This window comes from Lathamus discolor, chromosome 14 (genome assembly GCF_037157495.1).
Source record: "Lathamus discolor isolate bLatDis1 chromosome 14, bLatDis1.hap1, whole genome shotgun sequence".
Classification (NCBI taxonomy): Eukaryota; Metazoa; Chordata; class Aves; order Psittaciformes; family Psittacidae; genus Lathamus; species Lathamus discolor.
In genome coordinates this window covers 8,139,373-8,161,737 of record NC_088897.1, presented here as the reverse complement: position 1 = coordinate 8,161,737, position 22,365 = coordinate 8,139,373, and the positions used below count along the sequence as shown (strand labels likewise).

The window sequence follows — 22,365 nt, the reverse complement described above, 5'->3', positions numbered from 1 at the left end:
TTCCTTAGAAAATACCTGTGTAAATAAACGGTGAATACAGACTTCTACGAGAAGAATCCAGGAGGCAGAAGATGCTGAAGTCCCACAGTGTGGAAGCTGCCAGGAGTTGCTGCTGACTCAATGCAATACTAATTCACTGGTGCAGATGTAGCAGCTTATCAGGGGCAGAGTAGCTGATGAAAGCTTGACATTGCAGGCCTGATTCTTCTCTTATGTACTTACTGGAGCTGGTAGAATTACCCCACGTATAATAAAGGAAAATAAGCTTAAATAAAAGAAACAGCCTTACAGTGCCTAAAGGGGCTGGCAAGAAACCTGGAGAGGGACTTCAGACAAGGGATGTAGGGACAGGCCAAGGGGAATGGCTTTAACCTGCCAGAGGGGAGACTGAGATGAGCTCTTAGGCAGAAGCTCTTCCCTGTGAGGGTGCTGAGGTGCTGGCACAGGGTGCCCAGAGAAGCTGTGGCTGCCCCATCCCTGGCAGTGCTCAAGGCCAGGTTGGACAGGGCTTAGAGCAACCTGGTCCAAATGTTTATCAGCTTAGTGTTACTGCTTGATAACACTCTCTTCACCCAGAAGCTTGTCTAAAAGCTCAATTCGTGTCTTATTATAGTAAATAAAGTGACATTTCATTTCGGTGACATTTGGCAGGCTTCTAGCTCATTCAGAATTTATCATCTAGAGCGGGATCAACTAATATGCAGACTTCAGATTAGACTTTAGTTGGGAGTTGAGCTGATTACTATGAGCCTGCTTATAATTTAAGGAGTCCTTTGAATATTAGGCTGTAGAAATAATAAGTAGATTGTGTTTGTTCAGCCCTAATAGCTGAAGGCGCACCAGGACTGTGAGCAGAGTCCCATTGAGACAACAGTCCGTATTGTTTGGAAGGTGTTGTATCCAAATATTCACTTAGAGTGACTGCTCATGAGTAATATACCTTCAGAGCAGAGAAGTGAACATGTTCATGGGGAGTCCTGGCAGGTGCAGACTTCTGGGCTGTTGGTAAGGTTTGATTTTTCCCTTGTTTCCCTTGGCAGAGCCCCAGTGAAGTTGTGGCAAAGCTGGTGGAAGAGATGAGTTGGACTTAGCTTTCACAAGGGTTGTTCAGCAGAAGCTACTGTGGGGAAACAGAACTGAGAAGCCCCTCAGACTGATTCTTGAGCACATCCTTATGTGTTTGGTTTAGAACTTAGCACTGCTTGGTCTTGCTTAAGCCTTTGTACTTTTAGCCCAAACTACCTTGGCTGCCTGTGTTACCAACCAGCAGTAAAGCAGCTGCTTGAAGAAACAGGCTCTGCAGAGCTGGAGGGACTCTGCTCACTTAGAGCAGATGCATAACAGATGTTCTGATGATTTAGTTTATCTAACTTCCGAGTCTGAAAAAGCATGGGGTGGCCAGTGCTCACTTTGGTGGCTTAGCATGGTCACCACCTTTTCTCTCAGTTACCTGTGTGGTGAAGACCTGAATTCAACAGCTTCGTGCGGTGGTTTTGAGAAGTTCTGCAAGTATGTGCCATTTCTTCCTGCAGCCGTAGCTGTGACTCCTGGCAGCAGCAAACAAGATGAGTAAACCCCTTCTCATCACTGAAGCTGGCTGAAGTTTTGATGTTGAATGTGTACAATTCTCTTGGCCTTCAAAGGAAGCTGTGGGCGTTCCACATGGTGGAAGTTGATATAAGTAACTTAAAAGAAAGTGCTGCGGCTTCAGGCTCCGGAGCTTGGCACCTTGCTCAGTTTAGTTGCTTTCTCTCTTCCGTCAAACAACTCGGTAGCAGATCTGGGTGAGCATGTCCTATTTCCAATTTAATGTTAATCTAAACCCCATTTTAAACCAGCTATCTTACTTCTACTGACAAGTGATTTGTGAGAGAGTGATCTTACATGAACACTGTTGCTGGATTCTGAAAAGTGGAATAAATAAGGCTGGGGCTGTGCTGGTTGCATCAGCAAGGAGCCTGCCTTGTTCAGCTGTAGCAGAGGGAGCAGGAGTGCAGCACCCTTTTCACATGTGGCAAAGGTTTCATGTCAAGAAATCCTGTGAGAACACAAATTTTAGCAGCACATGGAGGTCTCAATTGAGATTAGACCTTGCTGGAGAAGCCTGTTTGCAAAGACATGCTGAAGGGGTAAGTAGGACAGACTCGGGTGGGAGAGATGATGTGATGCAGCCAAATGCAGTTGTGCATTGGGGTATCCCTCTGACAAGTTGGTCAGAAGTTGCCACAAGGTCTTCTGGGTCTCACCCGGTTGTAGATAAAGGCGTGCCAAAAAGCATGTGGCTTTGGAGACTGTCACTTTCATGTTAGAATTGCTGATGTCTTCAGGAGAGGGTTGGATGATTGGCCATGTGAAATACCAAGGATTTTTTGGCTTGCAGCACTTGCTTTCTTCCTTGCAGTATAGGGGGTTATTCATTTAAGGAGGAAGAGGTTGAAATGTTGTCCATTCCCACAGAGCTGAATGGGGAGAGGGAGCTTAGGACATAGGAGCAGCCTGACATTGATGTCCCCAAATCCCTGCTTAATGTGGCAATTGGCCCCTTTGTCATCTAACACGGGGTCCCCACTGCTTGCTCCTGCAGCCACCTCCCCTGTGCTGTGCATACAGTCTCCTGGAGAGTCACCTCAGGGGACTGAGCTGGCTAAAACAGCCCTTGTCCTAACCCCCAGCAAGGATAGAACCGGTGTGAGGAGACAGGAGTGTCCTCAGCCATGTGTGTCTTCACACAGTTTAATTCTTACCTGGTGCAGCTCTCACTGTAGTTCCTGACTCAGTGTCCTCAGAGCTGTGGGGGACTTTGAGGCACAGTTGCACTCCCCTGTGGCCTCACCATGCAAGAGAGACATGGTGGCATATGAGCAGGATCACTGTGCTACTTGCTGGAGGAGGTGAAGGCCAGTTCTTCCTCTGAGCAGAAGGCTTTTTTCCCCTGTTAAGTTCATGCTGGTTGGCAGGAAGGAGACTTGACACATAAAACCCGATTTTTCTCTTCGAAGTGTTAATATAAACATCAGCTTAAAGCAGTCAGTTGAGATGTCCTGGGCTGGGGACAGCCAGGCCATCAATATATGGGTGCTGCTGCGTGAATGACACAGGCTTCTCAAATCCCTCTTATTTTTATGCTGATTTTTGAAGTGACTTTTAATCCTTCAGACATATTGGTCCCTAAGCACTTTTTTCAAAGAGGAAAATAACCCGACTCAAGCAGTTTGGGTAATAATAGTACTTAGTGCTTAACGAACGCTGTGGAATTAATCTTCCTGGACCAATAAATTGGAATGAAATTGTGTTGATGTTGGCTGGGGAGCGGGGAAGTGATGTGAAATCAGCTTTCCTCTGGGCATAACGCAGCGGCTCCCTCTCTGCAGCTCCACCGTGGCCAGCGAAGGTGGAATTGGTGAACCTGTGAAATTTGGGTTCAAGCTGAGCCCTGCATTGTGGTCCTTTGCCTCTGCCCTCACTGCTGAATCAGATGCTGTCCTCCAGGCTGGTCAGTCCTACCAAGAAGCAGTGGAATTAGGTCTCTGTGGTTCTGGGGAAGAGTCTGTTCTGGGATGATGGCTTAGGGATGGGGGGATGCTTCTGGTTCCCTGTCCTGCTCCCTCCCACATGCTGTACACCTGGGATCAGTGGGGTGTTCCATGTCACTGGGCTAGACCTGTTAGTCTGCCTTCCTGTCACACTGAGAAGGCTTCTGGCCACCCCCTGTTGATTCAAACAAGACACAGCAATATAAATATCCCAGGAGAAGAAACTGTTTCAAGTTGTCCAAAGTCCTTTGTGCAGCCATGGCCTTTGCTCCCATGTCCTCGCAGCATGAAATGTGGGTGGGCACTGAGTAGCATCACCTTGGGCCAATGGGGAAGAGCAGCATTGAGACTGTGATGCTGAATAATTTGGTGTACCGATTGGTACGTTTTGTGCTTGAATTATTGCAGGTTCAAATCAATAGTTTGATTATTTTTCTGTTTGTTTCCAGGTTACAAACTAATTGGGAGCCATCTGGGGGTGAAGCTCTGCCAATGGACAAAGGTAAATGCTCTCTTTCCTTATTTTCTAAATGGAAAGAAAAAAAGTAGACACTCAAGTAGTACAATTTCCAAATAAAATACTGTTTAAAAATACGGTATTATTTGAATAAAACCAAATTTCATCTTCCAAGCTGTAGTTTTACATTTCAAGCTACTAAAATCCCACTGCGAAAAGTGAGCATGTGACCGTGGCCAAGAGCTGGGAACATCATTTTCTGTTGTTTTTTCCTGTTATTCTGCTGTCTGCTAAAATAACTCCTGCTTCCTGAGATACACAGCAGGAGCAGAACCGCCACAGAGAAAAGTGGGAAGGTTTCATCACCACTGTGAGGTCCCTGAAACAGAGATACTACAGTCTGCTGTTCCACTGGAACAGACACACAAGGGCACTTGAGCCTGTTGTTCTAGGACTGTGACCACAGGCGAGTGGGAACTGGATGGAGCAGTCCTGAGGAGAAGGACTTGGGGGTGTTGCATGACAAAAAGCTCCCAATGACACAGCTTCAGTCTGCTCTTGAGCCCAGAACCCCATTATGTGCTGGGCTGCACCCCCAGAGTGTGAGCAGCAGATCAAGGGTGATCTTAGGCAGAAGCTCTTCCCTGTGAGGGTGCTGAGGCGCTGGCACAGGGTGCCCAGAGAAGCTGCGGCTGCCCCATCCCTGGCAGTGTTCAAGGCCAGTATTGGACTGGCCTTGGAGCAAGCTGCTCCAGTGGCAGGTGTCCCTGCCCGTGGCAGGGGGTTGGAATGGGATAAGCTTTAAGGTCCCTTCCAACCCAAACTAGTCCATAATTCCATGATGTTACATTCCTGGGGAGTAATGTTGATATAACATATTAAGGGCTTCAGCATTTAGGGGACAATAAACTATGACAATCGGCACCTCATTAAGATGCCAGCACATCCCTAATTCTCCTGCAGGGATGAGTTCCTTGTCTCTTGGCTTGCTTTGCTGTATGTATTATTTTTGAAAAGAGCTCTTTGAATGGCAATCCTCAAAGTGAGTGGCCGCAGTGAGGGTTTCCTCTTGAAATGCTTGGTATCAAGGAACTGGTTCATCAGAAGACTTGTTCTTGTGAGCAATTTGAGGAGCCCACTGCTGCATTGTCATGAGTATTTGTGAGACATCCTGAGCCAGGTGATGCTTCTGTTGTTTACTCTTACAAATGTTTCTGTCTTCTGTCATTTTTAGCATCAGAGAAGGCCATGAAATGTTTAAAGAAAAACTTGTCAAACTTCATCAATGCTGTGACCAAGACAGAAAACCAGAGAACCCATGTTTACTGTAGAACAGGAATTCAGTGCAGCACTCTAATGCCATTTCATAAAACAAATAGTAGCTCTGTGTGCTTAGGTAGGACCCTACTATTTTTAGCTAAAGCAGGAATTGAATGTAAAACGCTCTAATAAATTGAGCTGAAATTGGTTACGGGCAGTGGCTTTGACTCAGATCCACACCAATATGTGAGTATATTTGGCAAGATTGTTTGAGGTTTATATCGGCAGAAAGCAGGAGCAGGGCTGAAAGTATTAGTTTTAAGTTTCATATGATGTCTCAGATTAAAATGATTCTGTCATATTCTGAGAAACAGTAGAAAAGCTGCAAATTTTAGGAAGAGTGTCTTAGGAAACTCTAAATATCATAGAATCACAGATGGGTTTGGGTTTGAAGGGTCCTTAAAGCTCATCCAGTTCCAACCTCCTGCCATGGGCAGAGACCCCTTCCACTAGAGCAGCTTGCTCTAAGCCCCATCCAACCTGGCCTTGAGCACTGCCAGGGATGGGGCAGCCACAGCTTCTCTGGGCACCCTGTGCCAGCGCCTCAGCACCCTCACAGGGAACAACTTCTGCCTAAGAGCTCATCTCAGTCTCTCCTCTGTCAGGTTAAAGCCATTCCCCTTGTCCTGTCCCTACACCCCTTGTCCAAAGCCCCTCTCCAGGTTCCCTGCAGCCCCTTTAGGCACTGGAGCTGCTCTCAGGTCTCCCCTTCAGGAGCCTTCTCTTCTCCAGGCTGCCCCAGCCCAGCTCTCTCAGCCTGGCTCCAGAGCAGAGCTGCTCCAGCCCTCCCAGCATCTCCATGGCCTCCTCTGGACTCACTCCAATGGCTCCATGTCCCTCTCGTGTTGTTGCCCTTGAGCTGGACACAGGACTGTGTGTGTGGGGGTTCTCCCCAGAGCACAGCAGAGGGGAAAAATCAGTGTATAGTGAGACTGTTTATATGTGCCCTTTCAGAAGAAAGATCCAAATTTACAACTGTTTCAGATAGAAACTTCAACAGAATCAATAACTTCTCTCTTGCAACAGCACAGCATAGCAATGTGCTTTACCAAAGCTTTTAACTGAATGAGGCAACAAAAGGAAGCAGGTGAAGCACTTCAGCTGCCTGAAATACTACTGTGAAAGCTCACTAAAGAGTACAAGGATCAATTCCCAGGCTGCCCTCCTGAAAACTCCATTCTTTTCATTTGTCTGCTGGAGCATTGCTTCTAGCAATAAATTAAGTAAATACCCTGACCTTATAAACCCTCATTCACACCAGAGAGTGGCTCCAGCAGGATGCTGCATTCCCCTTCCCAGCAGAACCACAGCAGCCTTCCCGTCGGGCATTAACTCCTATTTAGCATGCAAGTTGCTCAAAGAAGAGACTGTCTTTCATTATCTCGGTTAAATAATAATAAACGAGAGCAAATCTTTACTGCTCTCCAGAGAAAAATTGAAATATGACAATGGTACCTTTTAATCTACCTTCCTCCACCTGAGGAGTCCTGGTGATCCCAAAGAAAGTCTCCACTGAGCAGTAGGGAAAGAATATGCAGGTAATCCCTGACATATGCACAGCCTTGATATACAGTTGGAAAATTAAACAAGTTCTTGGTATTTGTTTGTCTCTCTTTGCTGTTAGTCAATGCTCCGAGGAAGCTGCTACAAGCACAAGTTTGGTAGAATTGAGAACCACTGCTGCATGGAGGCCATCCCCAGCCTGATCTGTGCCAACAAATTCATCTTTTGCTGGAGGTAAAACCTTGATGCAGTTTTACTCTGGGGCAGGGGATCTATTCCACTCTGTCCCTGTCCTGTTCCTCAAGCCTAGGGCAGTGTTACTTGTGGGTCCCTTTCATTTGGAAACTGGTAGAGGATGGGTTTGGAAAGGAGCAGGCTGCTCCCCCTTCCTGCCTGAACTCCTCCGCTTCCAAGAGCTGCTGGAGCCCATGGGTCTGCGATGGTCGGATGTGAACTGGGTGGGTGGGTTCCACATCTCAGAGGGTGAGGAGGTGCCACCTTCGCTAGGGCTGTGTTCCCTGTCAGACTAGCTGGGGAACAGTGGAAGGAGGAATTGGTAAGCAGGAGACAGATACTTCTCCATGTGCTGCGCTGCAATTCCCACCTGGCAGAGGTTTGGTTCCCTCTGGATATCACTGCCTGAGACTCTCCATAGCTCCTGGTGCTCTAGAGAACATGGGCTGTGCAAAGTCACCAAGGTGCAAAGCGAAGTGAGTATCTTTGGCTTGAAATTGGACCATTCTTCTTACTTCAAGTACCTTCACCCCTACCAATCCAGTTGCAGTCTCAGTGAGTGAAAAGTGATGACTTGGTAACTGTTGCCTTGCGAAAACAGTAGCTAATAAATGACTTTCCATTCTAGTCAGTAAAGTGACCCCTGTTCTCAGAGGAATGACTTTGTTCCCTAAAGGCAGTGAGCTCTGCCTGGATGGAAGCAGTGAGCAGCTCCAGCAGTGCTTACTCACTGAGCTGTCAAGGGAGGGTTTTGCCAGGCTGGGGGAGTGCAGGATGGGGTTGGTGAGAGACACTCAGCAGAAATAAAAGCAGTGACGTGAAAGTGCGCTGAGTGGGAGGACATGGAGGTTATTCTTTGAGCTTTTTTGTCTTCTACTTTGTCAGCTAATTCATACGATGGGGCTTGTGCTTCCTCTGGGAGCTTGTTGTCAGTAGCACCCATTCCCTCCTGAAGCCTGTGTATCCAACATCCCAATATTTCCATGCAAAACCAGCCAAATTCCTCTTGAATCCCATTTTTTCTATTTCATAGTCTTTGAGTTTTAATAATGGAACTATTTCATGAGGATATTGAGCTGGCAGCATTACTGCAGAAGGACTGCTAGAATTTTGAGGCACTTTGAAGCTGTGTCCCATGTTAGTGTTAAGTGTGTGCATTAGACACTGGTCATCCTGTGAAGCTTGCATTCTGAAATGTTAATTGGGGCTCTTGATGGGCTTTCAGCATATCCTGGCTTGAAAGAACACAGCAGAAGGCATGTTTAATGTGCAAGTTTTGCAGCTTTCCTTCAGAGCAATTTAATGGTTGGGAAGGAAAATGCACTGCTTGTGTCTTTTGTCTTTTTCTTCCTTTTTTCCTATGCATCAGTTAGCAGTGCTGCATCTAATTCTGCAGTGGTGACTGGACTGGTAGGGAGAGGATTGTCAGGTATATTGTCCCTCTGTCCCTACACAGCAGGTACATCATAAACAGCAAATAGAAAGCAATTGCATTGTCAGAGTGAAGAATTTTGCTCCTGATATTGCACTGCAGACCATTTAACAATGTTCCCCTTCAAAATGACCCACTCCGTATTTCTTAGCAGCAGCAGCAGCCTGTGTCTGGTGTATGGGGCTGAACCAGGGAAGTCAAACAAGTGTCAATTGAACAGTGCAGTAACTGGGATAAATCGCCACGTGTGATACATTCCGTGTACTTCTACCTCATCATCCCGTAACTGTCATTCGTCACTTTTAAGAGGAAACCTGGAAACAGTAGCCCTAATGATAATGAAAGCTGGAATGCTTATTTTATTAACGGTAACAACCTGAATGCAAGAAACAGCTTTCCAGGAGACTGGGCTGAAAAATGTTCTCATTTATTTACCTTCTTCAAGTGAAATGGGTTGCAGGTGTTTCTCTTTCATATGGACTGCAGCTGGCTGGCTGCTCTTCTCAAGACTTCTATTCAGTTGGAGGACTTAAGGCTCAGCTTGAGACACATCCCAAGCATAACTTTATTTACACCTGAGGCTTGACATAAGTCGTAAAATTTGATGGTTTGGGTTGAAAAGGACCTTAAAGCTCCAACCCCCTGCCATGATCAGGAACACCTTCCACTAGAGCAGGTTGCTCCAAGCCCCAACCAACCTGGCCATGAGCACTGCCAGGGATGGGGCAGCCACAGCTTCTCTGGGCACCCTGTGCCAGCGCCTCAGCACCCTCGCAGGGAAGAGCTTCTGCCTAAGAGCTCATCTCAGTCTCCCCTCTGTCAGGTTAAAGCCATTCCCCCTTGTCCTGTCCCTACATCCCTTGTCCCAAGCCCCTCTCCAGCTTTCCTGTAGCCCCTTTAGGCACTGGAGCTGCTCTAAGGTCTCCCCTCCAGGAGCCTTCTCTTCTCCAGGCTGCCCCAGCCCAGCTCTCTCAGCCTGGCTCCAGAGCAGAGCTGCTCCAGCCCTCGCAGCATCTCCACGGCCTCCTCTGGACCCACTCCAACAGCTCCATTTCTTTCTTGTGTTGCTTCTCCCAGAGCTGGATGCAGAACTGCAGTGGGGGGATCTCCCCAGAGCCTTTCCCCTTCGGAGAGCTGGTGGACAATTTGGAGAGGCAGGTTTATAATGTGTGGCTCCTTTGGAGGACAAGAGAAGCAGATCATCCATTTGGATGGCATTTCCTCCTCAAGGCAGTGATGGTGTTGTGTTGAAATCCTGAGGTGGCTGCATCGAGAGCATGGGGGGGAGGAAACCCTTCATCTTAAGTACTGTAACATCCCTAAGTCACATTTCTCCTTACAGATACAGCCTGCCACCATTCGTAACTGCTCTCAGCTGGTCTCTTTGTGTTTGTAGTGTCTCTTGAGCTTAATTGTCTAAATGGAAATGTGCAAGTGACCCAACCTAATCAATTAGAGCAAGTGTGGGGACTGGGGCTTCTGACACCCATTTGCTGCACTGGCGCCAGGCAAACCTGATATGATTATGTTTTCTAGCTGAGCATCTAATGCCCGATCAATTATTGTGGAGAGATGGAAGAGCTAAATATGATTTAAATTAATAGGGTTTATTACCTTTGCATCTGAGGAGGAGGCAGACCAGACAGAGTGAAATATCCTGTTACAGAAATTGGTTCGTATTCTTCTGTAACATTATGAGGTTTATAACTGTACTTGACGGCTTCAGCTTGTACAGTAGACAGCAGCAGAAGCTCTCTTCAGATGATCTCAGTAAGTGTGTGGCTCACAGTCAGCCCTGCAGAATGCAGATACTGAAAATGAATAATCTCTTGTAGGAGAGGTACCTAATAAGGTCATTAAAAATTAAGAGGAAACTGAATTAAACAAAAGCTTTTTCTCATCAAGTCACTTGATTCCAGAGGAGTTCTTCAGGGAGATGTGGAATGTTATGATATCAAAGGAGCTGACATGCAGGTTTGTAAAACTTGGAACCTGAGCCTTATAGCTCAGCCTCCTTCCATCTGCAGCCACCATCCTTGTCCTGCTGGGTTAATATTCACTTCTCCCAGTGTTTCAGTTTGTGAGTTTTTTTTCTGTTTTAATGTATTGTGCCCCGAAGTTCGTTGTTTTCTTAAGATCTGATTTAATTCTTTTCTGGTTTCTGACCTGTGGGACTGTCTTCCAGGAACTCTTGAAACAACCCTAGACATGGGGTGGGGGGCAGGATGACATAGAATATATCTAGTTCATGTCCCAGCAGTGGTGGTAAGGAAAAGTCTTGGTGTCTTTGAGTGCTGCTCTGCCACCTCTATAATGATACGAGGCATTTCGAAGAGAATAAGGTAACATGGTCCATCAGGTGAGATGGGAGCAGACCCTGGTGGCTGAGTGCATGTATCGCAGCTTGCAGGAGCGTTGGCACTTTGAGGCGCTGGCAGTGCTGGTGGTGCTCAGTGTTTGTGCAAGATGGGGTCACAGCAGTTGCTTGGTACTGTGCGAAAGAGTGAGCTGCTCTGGGTGGTTTTCAGTATGATGTGATCTGGATGACAGCTCCACATCCCTCTTGTGTTGTTGCCTCAGAGGTGAACACAGCACTGCAGGGGATGATGCTCTCTTCTGTGACCAATGCTAAGTACTATGAAGTCTTACAAGCAATTTTGAGGGAAGGTATTGCATGGGTATAAAGTGCCATCTACTCCAGTGATCAACTGATTGATGTTGACCCCTGGTTGGGAACATGAAGGGTGAAAGTTCTGGTGGCAGTGATTATGAAAGGACAGAGGCCACAGTTCCCAGGGAGGAATGGCAGGGAAAGAGCAGAATAAAACCAAAACAGTTTGAGAGGCAGACTTCAGTGAACCCTGAGAACGGGCAGGAGCCGTCCTGGAGGAGAACAGTTTAAGAGCAAACAGTTCAGCTGGCAGGATTTTAAACCCTATTTAGGCAGAAGCACAAATTGCAGCAATAAAAAGCAAAGATATAAAGAATAACAAGAAACCAATCTGCTCTTCTGCAACCTTGAGATCCTCCAGCCGAAAATGAAATGAAGAGCACAAGAGCATAGGGTCATAATCAGAAAGGTGAAGGCAAACACACATCTGTGGCAGTGTTCAAGGCCAGGCTGGACAGGGCTTGGAGCAACCTGCTCTAGTGGAAGGTGTCCCTGCCCGTGGCAGGGGGTTGGAACTGAATGAGCTTTAAGGTACCTTCCAATCCAAACCATTCTATGAGCCTATAATTTTAAGAGGGTATAAAGCGGAAGCTGGTTTATGGGAGGTGGATGCACTGCCCTACTAAAGCACGCACCTTCACAGAGGTCTGAATGACTGCCAAGGGCATTCTGGTAGTTATGGCAAATAATACTGGTAGATCCAAGGTCTGGTGACAATGCCAACAAAGCAGATGCTGTCTTGCATCCAGGGGAGAGCAGGAGCCAGCTGGGAGCTTCCTGGCATGTTTCATGTAGTTTTGCATCATTCCATGGTGGTGAGGTGCTGTGCAGTCGTGGTTTGTCTCTGCAGTATCACATCAAGCCTGTTTCACACCTGGGATCTTTAATAAAACAAAGGTGTTCTGGTGTATGTGGGTTGAATTTTTATGCTTACTTGTTTTATCTGGGGAGGGAAGGAATACTGTGTGCAGTTGTCTGCTCAAGGAGGGTCACAGAGCCCGCACCAGAAAGGGAAGGTGACAGTGGAATTCTTGTTGTACCAGGGATTGCGAAACAATCTCATCAGGCACAAGGCAGCACTTCCCCCCTGCTCCCCTTTAGAAGGAAAACTGCTTTTTGTCAAATAAGCAGCTTTGTAGGCTTGATGTGGTATTTTTATTGAACAGTTAGAATGTGTTAAAAATTCAAGGACTGTTGGACACTGGTGGCTGTCCAGTGCGTATCAAAAGCCTATTGATTTTCTGCCAACCTTACCCTGTTAAATATACAAGGTACAAGTTCTGTGGTTAAATATGTAAGAGTTTTATAAATGCCTTTTGTAGCTGGTATTCAGGAAAATTTCCATGTTGGGAGACAAAAAAAAGGGGGGGGGTCATTTACAAAGCAAAGCTGTTTTAGCTCAAATGATCTTTGAAATGGTAAATTGGTTTGAGTGCATCATTTGAATCCTTGCTCTTGAGGTAGGGGAAGAAATGTTTGGGCCAAAGGGCTGTTTTTATTGATGCTGGGTCTAGAATTTGTGTGTTTTAGCAGTGTGGAGCTGCTGGTCTGTCTCACTTGGAGGAGTCTTGATTGTTCAAGGATTGTTCAGCCTGGAGAATAGAAGGCTTCTGGGAGACCTTAAAGCAGCTTCCAGTACCTAAAGGGGCTAAAAGAATTATTCTATGATTGGTTCCATGCACCGCAGTAAAAATGAGATCTTCTTTGAAGGAACAGAAGAATTCCTGGGGACTGTCTTATCATATAGGGTAGCCTAGAGGATAGCCCTCTGGCCTGTAAGAATTCCTGTGCATGCTTTTAGAGGTGTCATCTTTTACTGTTGCCAAGGTTTGTACTGTTTTTGAAGGTATCGGTTATTGTCACATCATTCTCTTAGGGTAATGGATGGGGAGCCATCTTGCTGATAGGGAGCTAAGGTGGGACAGTGGGAAGTAGTTTATTTGATGGATAAATTTTCTAGGTAGAGGATGGTAAATCTCTGCGCCCTTGTGAAGGGCACACGCAGAATGGAAATATAATTCAAAGTTATGAGATGGGCAGTGTCTGATAATACAGCCCTGGTTGCACTTGGGGAAAGTGAAAACCCAAATAAAAATGTATGACCTGAACTAGGAAATTCTAAGGCTGCCTGTGTGTCTTGCTGTAAGAGTAGATAAAACCAGTTCCTTGTCTCCCCAGTCACCCAGGCACTTGTACCTGACTGGTACCTGAAGTCACCAACCAGTCTCCCTAGGCAGATGTGCCAGATGATGCTTTTTTTTATCCCCAAATTAAACCACACCAGTAGGAGAGCATCTGGAATCAGCTCTTCAAAGGAGCTGCGCTGATCAAAGGAGGCTTGGCTGCATGCTCTGAGATCTGAGCTTGGCACCAGCTGAAAACTGTACACCATGGCCTCTTGCAGAGGCTTCTCCTGATGGTTCCAAGCTCCTCCACTGTGTTGGACCTGTTGCATGCCCTCCAAAATCTTCCCAGGCTCTGACTTTGATGAAGTGCATTGACTGAGGACAGGAGGAGGCTCATCTGAGGAGCAGAGGCTGAGAACTGTGTGTGCTCTCAACCAAGAGTGCAGCCAAAAGTACAAGAGAGTTCACACACTCCCTGAAATACCCACTAATCCTGTTTAGTTTATTCCTGTCCATCTTCTGATTTGTGTAGTCAAACAATTCCTACAAAACCTCTCTGCAGTGTGTGTCCCATATGTTACATTCGCTTTAAACTGCTTTGAGAAAGTGACTCTCAAACTTTTTGTGCTGCTGGAATTACTGTCTGCTTCTAAAGCTGGCACATGGCATTTGTCGTTGTCCAGTCACAAGATGCTGAGTGAGAGAAATTAATTAAATCCAAAACCAATTTACAGTAGCTTTAGGAAAAGGAAAGTTATCCTTTAATCTCAGTGCGTGGTTGAGATGCTGCTTTCTTTTCAAATGGAGTTCTCATTTAGTACTGTCAAGTTTCTGTGGCATTAACCATTAGTCCTGTCACTTTTTCAGGGCTGAGCCTGGCTGCTTTAGCATGCACTGAGTTCTGCTCTGATCACAAACCAGCTTTTCTACGTGAGGCTGAAGCAATATCCACCAACACCTCTTTTTATCTTGGCTTTGCAGCATAGCATATAATTTTCTGTACTGCCTGAGCTCCAGCTTCTTGGCAACACGAGGTGAGCTGAGGATCTGGTTTCAAACTCAAGGCTTTGGTTTCTTTAAAACAGACCAATCCCCAGTCTAAACCCTTGGATATTGTCTGAGTACATCAAGGCATGTCAAGGAAATGTGAAGTGACATATTTGGAGCAAAAGCTTGTTTGTGGTCAGCTGATTTCATATCTGAGCACCTGGTTGGATATAGGATCACAAAATATTTTGGGGTAGAAGGGACCTTCGAAACTCATCTTGTCCAACCCCCCTGCAATGATCAGGGACATCTTCAACTAGAACAGGCTGCCCAGAACCACATCCAGGAATGATGCATCCGTCACCTCTCTGGGCAATCTGTGCCAGTGTTTTACCACCCTCATTGTACAAAATTTGTTACTCATACCCAGCCTGAATCTCCCTCTCGGAGTTTAAAACCATCACCCTTCATCTTGTTGCAACAGGACCTGCTAAAAAGTCTCTCCCTCTTTCTCATAGGCCCTTTTTAAGAACTGAAAGGCCCCAGTAAGGTCTCTCCAGAGTCTTCTCTTCTCCAGGCTGAGCAAGCCCACCTCTCCCAGCTGGTCTCCAGAGCAGAGCTGCACCAGCCCTCTGATTGTTTTTGTGGCTCTCTTCTGGATCCTCTTCAACAGGTCCATGTCTTTTCTGTACTGAGGGCTCCAGGAGCAGTATTTGCCTCTCCTGTGCCACATGGGTACAACACATACAGAGAGCATTTTCACATGGATACTGCAGTTGAGCTCCTGGTGATTTCCTCTTTGTTCTTGGAACATCTGTCGCTGTTCAGGATGGTGTCATGTGCTGGGTTTTCTTTTCGAGCGCATCCTCTGTGGAGTTGCATTTCACGTGGTTGCCAGTATGGATTCGGACCTGGTTGTTGGTGCTTTATGTGGGGAGTGTGCCCAGCTTCTTGGGGAGCTGCTCCCTGTGGGGCTGCAGGACCGTGAGAGTCAGCAACAGACACACATACCCTGGTTTTCTTCTTCAAGGTAACTACATCAAGTGGCATTAAACTGGCTCCTGTGTTTCTGTCTCAGCATTCAGGCAGCTTTGCTGACGTCTTAGCAATGGAAAGCTTGACTCAAACATTACTAGAAGATTACTTGCAGTTGTTAGCAGGGCACACCAAGTCCCAGGCTCCAAGTATCTTTGTGTATTGCTGTGCTGTGGGTTACTGCAGAGCTCGCTTGGTGGACACTGGCTGTGCTCTGGTGTCCCCTTGCCTTCAGGAGCACTCCAGCTGGTTTTGCTCAGTCTTCCTTGTGCCAGGGTTTATGTTCGATACAGATGTATGGTTTGGGTGGGGGTGTTAGTTGATTTAAGCATGTTTTTCCCTCTGTTTGAAGGTGTCTCAGGAGTACCAGCAGCTCACTTTGAGGAAGCAGTGACCGCAAAGCACATGTGCACTGTCACCGGTGGGAGAGCCCATCGTGTACCCGGAGATCAATCGGTTTGTGAGGCTTCTGCACAAGCACAGCATCCCTGCTTTCCTGGTTACAAATGCCCAGTTCCCAGATGAGATTAGGTAAGAGCTGGACAAAATACCTCCCTACTAAAACATTTGAGTGCAGACCTGTGTTTTAATTCCATTTTATTGCTCATCAGTCAGCTCTGCACTGACAATAAAGAAGCCCACTCGGCATCTATTTGATTTTAACCTTCATCTCCCTGTGCCCTTTCTCATCTCTTTCTACCAGTTTGATTTTTCCTTTCTATATCTCTTAAAGTGTGTTTACTTCTAAAAAGGAAGAGGATGTAATATAGTACCTCCCAGAGGTGCAACGGAAGAAGAGCAAGTGAGCTCTGCGTTGTGCCTGGGGACATGGGTGATAACTAGTGCAAGTGTTTCTGACAGCCAGAGCAGGTGACTGAGCTTGTAAGTTGCCTTTTTTGTTTCTGAGTTTCTCTTGCAGTCTGATCTTTGCTCTAACTCCATAAGGCCAGGTTGGATGGGGCTTGGAGCAAGCTGCTCTAGTGGAAGGTGTCCCTGCCTATGGCAGGGGCCCGGAACTGGATGAGCTTTAAGGTTTCTTCCAACCCAAACCATTCTATGATTCTAAGACCAGCTCTAAGAGTTCAAACCAAAAATTTATCTCCAGTATCTCCAGCAGAACCTGGAGTACAGGATGAGAAAAGGTGAAAAGCACGTACTCCTCTGCTAAAGTGAGATGAGTAGTTTCTAATCTCCCTCTTGGGTGGATTTGAGCTAAAAAAGCTCAAAACATTTTAATGATCTCTGATGAAAGAGTTTTTACAAATGCAAAGAATCCCTGTGGCAGATGTTCTTTTTCATCCAGGCTGCTTTTAACAAAGGCATAGAATCCCAGACTGGTTTGTGTTGGAAGCGACCTTAAAGCTCATCCAGTTCCAACCCCCTGCCACGGGCAGGGACACCTTCCACTAGAGCAGCTTGCTCCAAGCCCCTGTGTCCAGCCTGGCCTTGAACACTGCCAGGGATGGGGCAGCCATAGCTTCCCTGGGCACCCTGTACCAGCATCTCCAAACAACCTGAAGCAATCTGAAAATCTGAAGCAATGCAGCAAGGAAAAACAGCACATGGTGCAAGGGGGTTGGGAACCCATCACAATACTGTTTAGATGCTGCTGCTGCTTAAGTCCAGCCCTGGAGTTAGTAAGCACGCTTGTGGAGCTGAGCACAGGGAGGTTTAGGATACTTAGGTTGTCTTGTCCACTCCGTGCCTCTCTGTACTAGCACTCTGTGGTGGTACTTCCTTTTCACTTCCTTCTCGTGGTCTGAATTTGGCACTGAGCGGGGAGGGCAGTGCAATTTTTGAGCAAGTAATTATACACTACAAAGGCATTCTAAATGATTGAGTAATTGTGTAATCAAGTTACTTTGTCATGTATTATGTGCCTGAGAGACAGAAATTGCTCTGTCCTAAAAATAGCATTTTAAAAAGAGAGCACGTGCTATATTTTGAAGCTGCATTTCTTAGGATCTGCTGAGTGTTTTTAAAAAGAAACAAAAAAGAAAGTGGTAAAATGCTAGTCTTGCTGTCTTAAAAATTGCAACTGAGCTTTGGCTCATCAAAGCAAGTGATTTGCTTAATATGGTAACTGAAGCCTGCACCATGCTTACTTTTCCACTGTCAGCAGAGGGGAGCTGCAGTGTAAGAGCTGGTCCTAAAATTGGCAGCAGGTCCCCTGACATCCAGCGCTGTAACAGGGAGTGGGGCCTGGGGTTTGTGCTCATGTTGGGAACGGTGCCCGTGGGCTCTGCAGCCCTCTGGCTGGGTGTGCAGCAGGTGCTGCCTGTGCCTTCCTCTCTCCTCCTCTTGTATTTGCACTTCAAGGACTTTTGGACTATCAGGACTTTGTATTTCAAGGCCAAGTTGGACGGGGCTTGGAGCAAGCTGCTCTAGTGGAAGGTGTCCCTGCCCATGGCAGGGGGCTGGAACTGGAGGAGCTTCAAGGGCCCTTCTAACACAAACCAGTCTGCGATTCTGTGATTCTATGATTGCAGCTTCATCTGCCTGCAGGCACAAAAATGCTATTACAAAGTGAAGGAGGTTTTATAGCACATGAGCTCGCATTGAGCAGTTACCTGGCTCTGGTCCTCTTCCTCCTCTTGTTTTTGTTTAGTGGCTGTGAAGAAGAACCCTTGTGTATGGGTTTGCGTTTATGAGCATCAATAATTATCATAGAACATTCACTAGACTAGGTCTTGAAGCCCTATTGCTCATAAACAAATGCTCATTTTTATTCTATTGGTCTTTCTGTTCTTTATCTCATTGACCAGGCCATCTCCTGTCTGGCTGGGGAAACCCCCTCATGGCTGGTGGGCTGAGAACAATTTATTGCTCTTCAGCTGTGTTGTCCTACTCAGTCAGAAATCACTGCTGAAGTTCAGATGTGGTAAATGCAGTGAATTTGATCTCAGCTGGACTGGAAATTACAACCAATAAAGTAGGAGGAACATTGGAAAATCCATCCTGGTACTATGCAACAATATTTTCTGTTGAACAGTTTGGACTGTAGCTGTGTTCCAGGAACATCAGTTTGTGCCTCTTCTCCCTGTTCCCCTTTGGCGTAGCATGCACGAGGTCAAACTGGCTCCAGTTCCAGCCATGGCAGAGCCCTGTGGACCGCTCCATTTCAGAGTAATGTGGCGTAGAAATCCCTCCCTGGGATCTCTTCCAATTCCTTAATTTTCTCCAGTACAACAGTGAGTCTGGCTCTTGCCTGTCCTGAGGATTGAGATCCTCAGAGAAGAGGTGGCTTTTCCCAGCTCTTGTTTTGAAAATACTCACTCCATCTTCTGTGGGGCCCCTTTTGATTGGGCACATGCAGCATTAAGTAAAGAAAGGAGTGTTTTAGCCATGATCTTTGAAACTGAGTACTTCAATCCACTCACTCCTAGAACACTTGATCATTTTGGAGGTTGCGGCTTTGGGCTGCCAGGCCAGACAAGCTTCTTTGCAAAACAAGTTGACTTTTTTATTTCTTTTTTTGTTAAAACCTGAAATGTTGTATTTATTCTGGGCTATTTCAGTCTTCAAAATACCTACAGAGAGAATACGTTCAGGTACATCGTCTGATTGTCAGTGTTAAGTGGATTTTCCTGGATAGCAAGCACTCTGCTTGGTCTCATTCTGGACATTTCTTGTCCCTTTGTCACCTGTGGAGGGCAGGGGGTGGTGTATTTTCAGGTGGCACTGTTTGGTGGCTGAATAATAGTTTCTAATTTATCTCCATCTTCTCTAAAGAGCCAAATCAGTTTGGGACCGTGGCCTGCTCATTAACAGACTTCCCAAATAATGCTTGCAAAATGTCCTAAAGCTGTGGAGGAATACACAGTACAGTTAAGATGCTGTCATTCCATGGGGTGGAAGATGCCATGAGGGGTGGATGTGTGATACACTCGCTGGCTTGATCAGTCTTGTCTGTGACAAGGGCCCTTGTTTTAGGTTGTTCCTCTTAATGTCCTTCATTATCCCTTTGCTAATGGGCTGCAGTGGTGCTGCTTCTGCTTTATATCCTTGGAGTTTACAGAAGGGATTAGACTCAACCCAGGCTCTTCACACTCCAGAGGAGGTTTAATCTTTTTAGAAGTTCCTGCTGTTGGGCTCACAGATGCTGTGCTCACTGGCATTGTGTGACCAGAAAGACGATACTGAAGGATTTATACGAAATAAGAGCCTTAGAAGTGGAAGGAGAACATGTTGGGGGATTGTGCTCGGTTTTATTTTCTGAACAGCTTTGATTTCCCTTCCAAAAATCATTTGACTGATGCCAGCTGCAGGCCAAGTGTGAGTTCCGTGTGTCCAGTAGAAAGTGACTGAATTATGGCTGCATTTCTTTAGAACAGGATTATTTCTCCATCAGCCAGAGCAAATAGAGCTTGGGGAAGGGGCTTTATGGTAACTATAGGGAGAAGCAGAGCCTTTCAGTGCCTCATGCTAACCCCTGGCAACCTGCTTTAGGAAACCTTTCTGCATGTGTTACAGCTACATTGGAGTGAGATATGTTCTAGTTCAGTAAGGAACAGATAATTGAAACATCAGCCAAGGCCTCTGTATGTGATGTTCTTAGCTTTGTGGTGTATTTCTTGGAAGGAAGTCATAATGTCTTGCTATTAAGATGATGGTCACTTGGTGGAGATGAACCACTGGACTTGGATAGTTTTCCTTGTAAACACTGGATAGTTCCTGTTGCTACTGGAGCAGCAGAGCAGCTTGTTTGAAAATCCTGTATTTTATGTGTGCTCTGGTAGGGAAACACAAATTCAGCTAGCAGTGATGGCTGAAAACAACAATTGCCTTCTCCTTTTTATTTCCGAGGAACCTTGAGCCAGTAACGCAGCTGTATGTCAGCGTGGATGCCAGCACCAAAGAGAGCCTGAAGAGAATTGATCGGCCCCTCTTCAAGGATTTCTGGCAGAGGTTTCTGGACAGTTTAAAGGCCTTGTCTGAAAAGGTACCCAGTAAAGAGTGTGCTTTGAAATATTCTTCTGGACCTTATCCACTCAGTACAAAAAGAGACTAGAGAGGCTTAAGCTGGACTGTGGAGTTTTTTCTGGGTGTATTTGGAGCATATTTACAGGTTTTTTACATCAAAGTGTATGAAGTCCAGCACATTTGATCAGTTTTCCATATGGGGAGAAATGTAATGTCAAAAGGAGAGAAGAATGTGTGTCAAATGGGACAGTAAACTCTGCTGTGAATTAAAGACGCTATGAGAAATTGAGAGATTATAAAACAATAGATAATTTCCTGATGGAGCATTTACACCGCAAGCAGGATGCTGAAGGAAAACCAGAAATCTAGGGAAGCTTAGGAAGAGTCATAAATCCCTGTGTGGCTCTTAGCACTGGCTCTCAAAGGATGCAGTAGATAAAGGACTTGACAATGTGTGTGCTGGAGTTCAATAGCTCCAATTGCCCTCCTGCTACATAGAAATCTGCTTATTTCTGGAAGATTTACCCAAAATAGTAGATCTGAGTGTAACAGCAAGGGTGACCCTTTGCACTGTCAGTGGTTTGTAGTAGTTGGTGTCTGTTGGAGACAGCTGAGCAGTGACCTGAAGGCCGATGGGATCATGGCTGCTGCTGTCAGCTCAGAGCATAGTCTTCCATTTAACAAGCTTTGTAGTAATTAATAAAGCAGTCATGGCCCCAGCACCACATTAACTGGTAAGAACAGGGCTTCATGAGGATGTCTTCCCTGTCTTACATACTGATAGGCAAGATGGAAGTACTTTTGTTTACTGATGTGGCAGAAGTTGACGTGACACCTGCTGAGATGAACAGACAAGAGAGACTGCTCCATTTGAATGATGAGATTTTCTGCCTTCTGAGATGACAGTGGTGGACCATTTTCTGCCAAATCCACGTTAGTAGGCCTGGGATGCTCAGTGGAATTGTGTGATGCATTCTCCTGCAAATGCTGTGAGTAGCTTTATCAAGCTGCCTGCGTGCAAGTGCTGGCTGATCTTGTCAAGCAACACTTCAGGACAAACTCTGAGCTTAATGAAATCAGGTACAAATTTACTAAGTTCTCTGTGTGAGTAGAGGATGCTGTGGAAAGACAGGGAGCTAAATATTGAAGGCAAAAATGTTGAAAAAGTCTTTTGGAAACTTGCTTTTGCCCACCATTTCTTTTCTTCTGTCCCTCTTGACCCTGGATAGATATGGTTCATTCACTGCTGTGTGTTGTCAGAAATTCCCTTGCAAAGAATTGAAGGTGAAAGTATTGGCAAGTTGGTCCATACAGCTAAAAATACTCTGGCCAAGGTGAAGAGGAGAGGAAAGAGAAACTCAACTAGAAGGTGACTTTTCTTCTCAAAGCAACTGCACTTTGAAGGGTCCTTGAAACACTAATAGCACAAAAGCCCATTAATAGTTGCTCCAGTTGGTTTGCTTTGCTCAGCTGCACATTGCATCATCACACAAGGGGGACAGAAAGAAGCTGCTCTGTGTTAGGTTTTTCTCTTAATGTTATGTGTGATTCTGGTACCCAGAAATTATCTTGAACTGCTTCCTGGCAGAAGCATCTTTCTGTTTTCCTCCTGAGCACGTTGCTTGGTGTTCACATGAGATGTTAAGCACTGCTCACTAGGACTGTGATAAGTGAAAGGTGGTGAAAGCTGGTGCTTCTTGAGAAATGTAGCTCCTGTGTCAAAATAGGTGGGGAAGTGCTGATGCATTGTGTTGGGAAAGTGATGCTAATGTGTCTGGAAACAAAATACAAGTCCCATATTTTCACACTGCCTGACAAACCATCCAGACATATTCAGTTCTCCTGAGACCAAGACAAGCTGGCACTGCAGCTGATATGAGTCACTGCTTATAAGCATCATGGAGAGGTTTGGTCTTTGCATTTAACAAATAAAAATGGACAAAGAGAGTTTTCAAAAGCACAGGTTGTACCTTGCTGGGCTTGCCTTTGTGGTGGTTGGCAAGTGCTGTGCCTGCACAGCTACCCCGCTTGCTTGTGTGCCTCCTGCGGTTCCACGCTTGGTGCTGCAGGGATGGGTGGTTAAAGACAGTTTCTGCTGCAAAATGTTGGTAATAGAAACAGACAAGTGGGAGAAAGGAAGAGGA

General features: G+C 46.0%; 1 protein-coding gene across 1 annotated transcript in view; it reads left to right on the top strand.

Annotated features, from left to right (window-relative positions):
• Window positions 1–22,365, top strand: part of TYW1B (tRNA-yW synthesizing protein 1 homolog B) — a 74,362-nt gene that overhangs the window by 18,215 nt on the left and 33,782 nt on the right. Inside the window, 3 exon segments of the mRNA XM_065694601.1 lie at window positions 15,651–15,703; window positions 15,705–15,829; window positions 20,105–20,240. Of these exon segments, the coding sequence (XP_065550673.1) occupies window positions 15,651–15,703; window positions 15,705–15,829; window positions 20,105–20,240 (314 nt within the window).